Source organism: Chiloscyllium plagiosum, chromosome 14 (genome assembly GCF_004010195.1).
Source record: "Chiloscyllium plagiosum isolate BGI_BamShark_2017 chromosome 14, ASM401019v2, whole genome shotgun sequence".
NCBI classification, from domain to species: Eukaryota; Metazoa; Chordata; class Chondrichthyes; order Orectolobiformes; family Hemiscylliidae; genus Chiloscyllium; species Chiloscyllium plagiosum.
Genome location: NC_057723.1, coordinates 63,556,647 through 63,566,562, shown reverse-complemented (window position 1 = coordinate 63,566,562; position 9,916 = coordinate 63,556,647). Strand labels below are relative to the sequence as shown.

Below are 9,916 nucleotides of genomic sequence, written 5' to 3'. Positions count from 1 at the left end.
GAGTGGCAGAGTCAGAATCATTGGCGACTTTTAAGCGGCAATTGGATAGGTACATGGATGGGTGCTTAAGCTAGAACAAATATTCGGCACAACATCGTGGGCCGAAGGGCCTGTTCTGTACTGTATTGTTCTATGTTCTATGTTGTTCCCAGGTGAGGGTTTCTCCTGTTTCAAGGTCAGTATCTTCCCAGTTTCAGGGCAGGGTCTCACCAGAGTTTGCATCTCACCTCTCTCTCTGTCTCCTATCCCATTCACAGCTTTGAGAAGATGATCAGTGGGTTGCTCCTGGGTACGATTGTTCAACATATTCTGTTGAAGCTCAAGGAGAAAGGAGTTATCTTCTCGGGAATCAAACAACATCGACTCGATCATCACGGCCTCTTTGAAACAAAGTACCTGTCAGTGATAGAAAGGTAGAGGAATCATCTGACCATTGGTGTTTTATATTCACACCAACTCTGTATCTCAGAGTCATGCTGTGTTCTCTGCCTGGTTATTTCACTGTACCTTCTAGCTCAAAAACCCACTGTGGTCCTCTGTCTCAGAATTAACACGTAACCATGTGAGTATGTGTAAAATCTCACTATTCTTTTCTCCCTCTCAGTGATACTGATGACCTGCTGAATGTGAAATCCATTCTGGAAAAGTTTGATCTATCCTCTGGGATTGAGGACCGCCGTTTGGTGCAGAAAGTTTGTGAGGCAGTCACGCAGAGAGCAGCTCGGCTGTGTGCGGCTGGGCTCGCTACTGTGCTTGAGAAAATGAGGGAAGCCCAGCAACAGGATCACATGATGACCGTCGGGGTGGAGGGGTCCTTGTACAGACTACATCCTCAGTAAGTCTCAGAGTGCTCCATTTACAATTAGCTTACCAACACACACTGTCCCCACTCGGTCAACCCGTAAGACCATTGGAAATAGGAACAGGAGTAGGCCATTCATCTCCTTAAGTCTGCTCTGTCATTCATTAGCATCATGGTTGTCCAACATTTGTCATGTCTTACTTCCCTGCCCTTTTCCCTTGATCTTTTGATTTGGATCAATCTCAGCCGTAAATATACACAAGGACTTTACCCTACAGCTCTCTGAGGCAAAGACTCACAATACTCAAAGAAATTCCTCCTCATCTGAGTCTTTAAGTTGGTCCCCCTTAATTCTGAGGTTATGCTAGACATGCAGGAACCATCCTTTCAACATTTACTCTGTCAAGCCCCTTAAGAATCCTTTATGTTTCAATGAGATCATCTCTCATTTTTTCAAACTCTAGTCAGTAGAGTCCGTTACACCATAAGATATAGGAGCAGTGTTACACTGTTTGAGTGATTGAGTCTGGTCCGACATTTGATCATGGCTGGTATGTTTCTTAACCCCATTCCCTGGCCTTCTCCCTGTAACCCTTGATCTCTTTACCAATAAACAGCCTATCCATCTCTGTCTGAAACACACTCAATGACTTGGCCTCCATAACTTTCTGTGGCAATGAGTTCCACAGATTAACTACCCGCTGGTTGAAGAAATTCCTCCTCATCTCATTTCTAAAGATTCATCCCTTCACTGTGAGGCTGTGCCCTCAGGTCCTAGTCTCTCTTACTGATAGAAACATCTGTTCCATGTCCACTCTCTCTCAGTCTTGCAGTACATTTCATCCCTCCAAACTCTATCAAGTACAGACCCAGTGTCCTCAACTGCTCCTCATATGACAAGCCCTTCATTGCCAGTATGATTTTCATAAACCTCCTCTGGGCCCCTCCAATGCCAGGACAAAGTTCCTTAGATTCAGGACCCAAAACTGCTCACAATATTCCACATAAAGTTTCATCTACAGCCTCAGCAAGTACATCTCTGCTCTTGTATTCTAGCCCTCTTGAAATGAATGCTAACATTAGAGTCATAGAGCCATAGAGATACACAGCACAGAAACACATCCTTCGATCCAACTCGTCCATGCCGCCCAGATATCCTAACCTAATCTAGTCCCATTTGCCAGCACTTGGCCCATATTCCGCTGAACCCTTCCTATGCATATAGCCATCCAGATGCCTTTTAAATGCTGTAATTGTATCAGCCTCCACCACTTCCTCTGGCAGCTCATTCCATATACCCACCACCCTCTCCATGACAAAGTTGTCCCTTAGGTCCCTTTTATATCTTCCCCCTCTCACCCTAAACCTATGTCGTCTAGTTCTGGACTCCTCCACTCCAGAGAAGAGACCTTGTCTACTTATACTATCCATGCCCCTCATGATTTTATAAACCTCTAGAAGGTCATCCCTCAGTCTCCGATGCTCCAGGGAAAATGGCCCCAGCCTATTCAGCCTCTCCCTATAGCTCAAATCCTCCAACCCTAGCAACATCCTTGTAAATCTTTTCTGAATCCTTTCAAGTTTCACAACATCCTTCCGATAGGAAGGAGACCAGAATTGCACACATATTCCAACAGTGGCATAACCAATGTCCTGTACAGCAGCAACACGACCTCCCAACTCCTGTAGTCAATACTCTGACCAATAAAGGAAAGCATACCAAATGCCTTCTTCACTATCCTATCTACCTGCAAATCCACTTTCAAGGAACTATGAATCTGCACTCCATAGAGACCTTGGATGGCAGGTTCATAGTTCCTTGAAAGTAGAGTCACAGGTAGATAGAATAGTGAAGAAGGCATTTGGTATACTTTCCTTTATTGTTCAGCAACACTCTGTAGGACCTTACCATTAATTGTATAAGCTTTGATTTGCTGTTCCAAAATGCAGCACCTCACATTTATCTAAATAAATTCCCATCTGCCACTCCTCAGCCGTTTGGCCCATTTGATCAAGATCCCATTGTACTCTGAGATAACCTTCTTCGTTGTCCACTACACCTCCAATTTTGGTGTCATCTGCAAATGTGTTCACATCCAAATTATTTATATAAATGACTTGCATTTACCTCCCTAACCACCAAGTGACCTGCATGCTAACCCTCAGAGAATTCTGAAAAAGGACTCCTAAGTCCCTTTGTACTTCAGATTTCCAAAGCCTTTCCCCACTTGGAAATACTCTATGTTCATGTTTTTGGATTGAGTTTTCAGGAATGTTATTTGCCAGCATTTTCAAAAGATATTTCATAACATTTCTTTCTGGAGAAGAATCAATGAGTTCAAAGAAAATTGAGTCCGGACAAGTAGCTGAATGGATTTCTTGCTTGGCTTTGAGACGGGATCAGAAATTAGGAGTTACCACAATCCTGATGGGAGGAGTGGCCTGCTAATCAACAATCCATGATGTGTCACATGTATAAATTAGCAATTGAATACCTGAGATGGTATTAAATCTCAACACACATTTATTCACAAGTTGGTCAGATTGGTCTGCAGAACTCTTTTGGGTGGAGAATATAGATAAGATTCCTGTGGATTCGGAGTGCAAACCACAAGGGTCAATGATGTGCCTTTTTCCACAGTGGCAATGATAACACATGGTTGTCCACCACAAAAAGAACCTCAATTCAGTAGCCAGTCGGTTGCATCAAGATTTTAGCTCTAGTTGGAAGATTTTCTTTAACTGCTGAAAAATGTATTGCTGGAAAAGCGCAGCAGGTCAGGCAGCAGGAGCAGGAGAATTGACGTTTCGGGCATAAGCCCTTCTTTAAGAGTTATGATATGTTATTCATTTGTTTACCCTCACATTGTGGGTGGCACGGTGGCACAGTGGTTAGCACTGCTGCCTCACAGCGCCAGAGACCCGGAGATGTGCAGAGCCAGGTGAATTGGCCATACTAAATTGCCCGAAGTTTTAGGTAAGGGGTAAATGTAGGGGAATGGGTGGGTTTCGCTTCGGCGGGTCGGTGTGGACTTGTTGGGCCGAAGGGCCTGTTTCCACACTGTAATCTAATCTAATCTAATCTAATCTGAAGGAGAGACACAGAAACTGAAAACAAAAATGCTGGAGATCACATGGGGTCAGGCAGCATCCAGGGAGCCAAAGCAAGTTAAGGTTTTGAGTCTAGATGACTCTTCATCAGAGCTCTGGGGAGTGCCGAAGAATGGAAACGTAGTCAGTATTTTTTCACTCACGCCACTCACTCCACTCGGCAAAAGAGAGGACTGCAGATGCTGGAAACCAGAGTTTAGATCAGAGTGGTGCTGGAAAAGCACAGCAGGTCAGGCAGCATCCGAGGAGCAGGAAAATCGATGTTTCGGGCAAAAGCCCTTCATCAGGAATGGAGGCAGGGAGCTTCCAGGATGGAGAGATAAGTTGGGGGGGTTGGGGAGAAGGTAGCAAAGAGTACACTGGGTGGATGAAGGTGGGGATGAAGGTGATAGGTCAGAGGGGAGGGTAGAGTGGATCGGTGGGAAGGGAGATAGACAGGTAGGACAGGTCACGAGGATGGTGCTGAGCTGGAAGGTTGTAACTGGGGTGAGGTTGGGGAGGGGAAATGAGGAAACTGGTGAAGTCCACATTGATGCCCTGGGGTTGAAGTGTTCGGAAGCGGAGGATGAGGTGTTCTTCCTCCAGGCGGGTGGTGAGGGAGCGGCGGTGGAGGAGGCCCAGGACCTGCATGTCCTTGGCAGAGTGGGAGAGGGAGTTGAAATGTTGGGCCACTCTTATCTGCCAATCTCCCTTCCCACCTATCTGTTTACCCTCCCCTCTGACCTATCACCTTCATCCCCACCTCCATCCACCCATAGTACTCTTTGCTACCTTCCCCCACCCTCCTCTCTGAACTATCACCTCCATCCCCACCCCCATTCACCTATTGTACTCTTTGCTCATTCCTAGTGAAGCGCTTTTGCCCGAAACATCGATTTTCCTGCTCCTCGGATGCTGCCTGACCTGCTGCGCTTTTCCAGCACCACTCTGATCTAATCACTCACTCACTCCACTTGTTCATTCACTCCACTCACTCACTCACTCACTCCACTCACTCGCTCGCTCCACTCACTCACCAACTCATTCCATTCCAGATGTGAGATCATCCTTTGTGACAACCCAGTACAGTGGATTGGTTACTTTATACTGTTTTGAAACCCCCTAATTCAATTTTAAAACTTACAGCCCCTTAAAGGGCATTCTCACTTTATATGTGTTAAAGTTAACAGCTATGGCTTCCACCCGAATGTGCTTAACTTCAATTGATAAAATTGGTATGTACACCAGGGTTGTTTTCTTTAATAGGAGGCTGACGGGAGCGTTAATTGAGCTTTTAGCAAATGCCTCCTTTCGCAAGGAGGACATTAACCGAAGAGTAGAGATTTAAAGTAACTGTGGAGGATTAGAGGGACAAGAATAATACTTCCATCTGGAGGGTGGTTGGAGTTTGAAAGGTTGTTATGAGCTCCAACAGTATTTGAAGACCTTTTGAAAGATAGGAAACATAATGTGGCAAAGATTAGTGATAAACTAGAGAATTGGGAAAGTTTTAAAAGGCAACAAAAAGTGATGATAAATACAATATAGAGGGAGAACTATATAAACAATGAAGGTAAACTTCCAAATCATATAAAGAGTTCAGATTCAGTCAAGAACTATTCCCACAAAGGGGAAAGACAGGACCAACAATTCCAGAACTCCCTGGATGAAAAGGTACATAGAGATTTAAGATGAAGACAAGAATGTGTACATATTACAGGTGTCAAGTGGGTAAAAGTCTGTTTACCATCTACCAGTACAAATTTTGGGAGAAGATTTGTAGCTCAGATGCTCGTTGTTGTGGTTCTGTTCCATCACAGAAGCGCTTCACAGGAGGCTCCCAAGCACTGAGGATGTCACCTAGACAGGGGACGAAACATCTGCAACACAAATTCCCAGCTCGGCGAACAGAACCACAACAACCAGTACAAGACAAATTGTGATGGAATATTCCCCACTTCCCTGCTTGTAGCCCTAACAACATTCAAGAAGCTTGACATCATCCAGGGCAAAGCAACTGCTTCGTTGGCACAATATCCACAAACATTTCCTCCCTCCTCCACCGATGCTCTGTAGCAGCAGATTGTACCATTGACAAGATGCACTGCAGAAATTCACCAATGCTCCTCAGACAGCAACTCCCAAACCTGTGACCATTACCATCTAAAAGGACAAAGGCAGCAGTTACATGAAGGTTTGTAGAGGGGTTTCTCAGGATCAGTATTAGCACCTAAGCTCTTCCTTATGTATAAAAATGATCTCGACCTTGGAGTATAGTATTAAGATATGCAAATTCTAGAAATCTATGAGGAAGAAAGTGTACAACTTGAAAAGGACATTGACAAATTGGTGAAGTGGGTAGGCAAGAGGAGGTTCAATGCAGAGGAATATGACATGATTTATTTTGTTGAAAGAACAAAGAAGGGCTGCAAAGAAAAGCCTGGGAACAATAGCCCTGTCAGCCTAACATCTGTGGTAGGCAAGTTACTTGAGAAGCTCAGAGAGATGAGATATACATACATTTGGAAAGGCAAAGTTTGCTCAGGAATAGTCAGCATGGCCTTGTGCTTGGAAATCATGCCTCTCAAATTTGATGAAGTGGCCAGGAAGGTTGACAAAGGCAGGCGGTAGACATAGTCTATAAGGATTTTGGAAAGACATTTGATAATGTTCTACATGGTAGGCTGCTCTGGGAGGTTAGCTCACATGGAATCCACGGGGGGCTGGAAAATTGCGTACAAAATTAGCTTGATGGTTGGAACAGAGGGTAATAGTGGAAGGATGCTTGTCAGACTGGAGGCCTATGACTAATAGTGTGCCTCAGGGGTCGGTGCTGGGCTCATTACTGTTTGTTACCTATATCAGTGATTTGGATGAGAATGTACAAGGCATGATTAGAAAGTTAGCTGATGACACTAAAATAGATGGTAATGTGGACAGTGAAGATTATCAGAAACTGCAGCAGGACCTTGGTCAGCTGGGGACATGGGCTGAGAAATAGAAAATGGAGTTTAATATAGATAAGTGTGAGGTCTTGCATTTTGGAAAGTCAAATCAAGGTAGGAGTTTCATAGTGAATGGTAGGGCCTTAGGGAGTGAAGTGGAACAGAGGGACCTTGGAGTTCAGGTTCACAGTTCTCTGAAAGTGAGTCACAGGTAGACAGGCCAGTGAAGAAGGCTTTTAACACACTGGCCTTCATCAGTCAGGGCATTGAGTACAGAAGTTGGGAAATTATGGTGCAGTTGTACAGCACATTGGTGAGGCTGCTCTTGGAGTATTATGTTCAGTTTTGGTCACCTTGCTATAGGAAAGATGTTGCTAAACTGGAAAGAGTGCAGAAGAAATTTACAAGCATGGTGTCAGCACTCAAGGGTCTGAGTTATAGGGAGAGGTTGGACAAGATAGAACTTTTTTTCTTTAGATCATAGGAGAATGAGGTGGGAATCTTATAGAAATGTGAAAAATCATGTGAGGCATGATAGGGTGAATGCACTCAGTCTTTTTCCCAGGGTTGGGAAATCAAGGACTGGAGGCCATCAGTTTAAGGTCAGAGGGGAAAGAATAAAAGGGGACCTGAGGGGCAATTTTTTTACACAGAATATGGCAGGCATATGGAATGAGCTGCTTGCGGAAGTGGATGAGGCGGGTACATTAACAACGTTTAAAAGGCATTTGGAACGCAGGTGGATAGGAAAGGATTAGAAGGATATGGGCCAAGTGCAGGAAATGGGGTTAGACATTTTGGGCCAAAGGGCATGTCTCCATGCTGTAGGACTCTATGACTCTATGACTAACATGGAGGGACAGTACAAAACAAAGGATGTGACACAAAAGGGCATGGACAGATATCTGGCTATATATGTAACTAAACATGACCAGACAAGTGGAGAAAGTAGTTAATAAAACAAATAGTATCCTAAGCTTCACTAAGGCGTGCACAGAATAGAAGAGCAAAGTGGTGATGCTGACCTGGTATAAATCAGTGGTTAGATATCATTGGACTATTGTGTATAGTCGAAAGTGCAGTGCTGGAAAAGAAGAGCAGGTCATGCAGCATCCAAGGAGCAGGAGAATCGATGTTTCAGGCATAAGCCCTTCATCAGGAATCTTGATTCCTGATTCCTGATGAAGGGCTTATGCCAGAAAGATCAATTCTCCTGCTCCTCAGATGCTGTGCTTTTCCAGCACCATACACTCGACTCTGATCTCCAGCATCTGCAGTCCTCACCTTTCTCCTACCCGAAAATCATGTATAGTTTTACACAGCACAGGAGAGGAAGGATGTGAACACTTTGAAAAGAATGCAGAAGAGGTTTACCAAATGACATCCAGGAATGAACAAGGCTCACTCGATGATTAGGTTCTGGAATGCACTGTCTGAGGGTGTGTGGTGGAGGCAGGTTCATTTGAAGCAATCGAAAGGGAAACAGATTTCTCGGAAAAGGAAGAATGTGCAGAATTAAAGGGAGAAGACAGGAGAATGAACTAAAGTGGTAAATTCCTGCAGAGACATAACATAGGTATGAGGGGCAGAATGGTCTAATTCTTTACTGAAAACATTGTGTAATTCACTGATTGCTGCTCTGACTTTGGTTTCTCTCAACAGTTTTTCCAGGATTCTTGAGGACACAGTGAAGGATTTGGCTCCACAGTGTCAAGTGTCTTTCCGACATTCAAAAGATGGCTCAGGGAGGGGGGCAGCTGTAGTTGCTGCCATGAACAGGTGCTAAATACCATGGCAACATAGAAATATTCCAGCCTGTGGAACACAGTCACACTGTAACACAACACACACTGTGCAGTCTGTGACACGCGGTCACCCAGTAACACAGGCACACACTGCAGTCTGTGACACGCGGTCACCCAGTAACACAGACACACACTGCAGTGTGTGACACGCAGTCACCCAGTAACACAGGCACACACTGCAGTCTGTGACACGCGGTCACCCAGTAACACAGGCACACACTGCAGTCTGTGACACGCAGTCACCCAGTAACACAGGCACACACTGCAGTCTGTGACACGCAGTCACCCAGTAACACAGGCACACACTGCAGTCTGTGACACGCAGTCACCCAGTAACACAGGCATACACTGCAGTCTGTGACACACAGTCACCTAGTAACATACAGTCATCCAGTAACACAGACGTTCATTCCAGTCTATGAGAGATAGTTACCCAGGAACACAGACGTTCATTGCAGTCTGTGACAGATAGTCAACCTGTGACACAGACATTCATGCCAGTCTGTGACTGTCTGAAAAATATGTTGCTGGAAAAGCATAGCAGGTCAGGCAGCATCCAAGGAGCAGGAGAATCGACGTTTTAGGCATATGCCCTTCTTCAGGAACCTCACTTTCTCCCTGTGACAGATAGTCACCCAATAACACAGACATTTATTCCAGTCTGTGACAGATAGTCACCCAGTAACACAGCACACTGTAGTCTGTGACACACAGTCACACTGCAATGTAGACACACAGTCAGACTGTAATGCAGACACACACTGCAGTCTGTGTCACACAGACCGACTTTTTAACACAGATTGTTTCCAGTTTGTGAGAGACAGTCTAACTCTAAGATGCAAGCACATATTACAAGTATTTGGAATCAGTATCAGTGGAGCAAGACTTGAGAAATGAACTGAGAGCTACTGTATGATCCACAGAGATTTCACAACCAGCAATGTAAATGTCTTTGTGCACAGTATTCACCAGACACCAAGGAAATCTCCAGACAACAAGGTTTTGTGAAGGGTGAAATGATCAGGAGCAGTTTAATTGACTAGGCTTGGAATTGCCACTAATGTAGATGTTGAAAGAACATTGTTATCAAGATGATTAGATAATTGATGGAGTTGATAGTGACACCATCATAAGTCTCCCGTGCGCCAGAGCCAATCCATTGCCACAGGGTTGTGCATGGATCTAGACTTTTGATAATACACCTACTCCCTCACAATTAAAAGATTATCAATGGGCACTAAATGCTGCTTTACCATTGACACCCACATCCCATG

General features: G+C 44.7%; 1 protein-coding gene across 3 annotated transcripts in view; it reads left to right on the top strand.

Annotated features, from left to right (window-relative positions):
* LOC122556769 (hexokinase-1-like) overlaps window positions 1-9,586 on the top strand; it is a 37,755-nt gene extending 28,169 nt beyond the window's left edge. For all 3 annotated transcript variants that reach the window (XM_043703907.1, XM_043703906.1, XM_043703908.1), the window contains 3 exons: window positions 258-413; window positions 605-835; window positions 8,500-9,586. In XM_043703907.1, the coding sequence (XP_043559842.1) occupies window positions 258-413; window positions 605-835; window positions 8,500-8,623 (511 nt within the window). In that variant the 3' untranslated portion in view covers window positions 8,624-9,586. The remainder of the gene's footprint in view (window positions 1-257; window positions 414-604; window positions 836-8,499) is intronic.
* The last annotated feature ends 330 nt before the right edge of the window (window positions 9,587-9,916 follow it).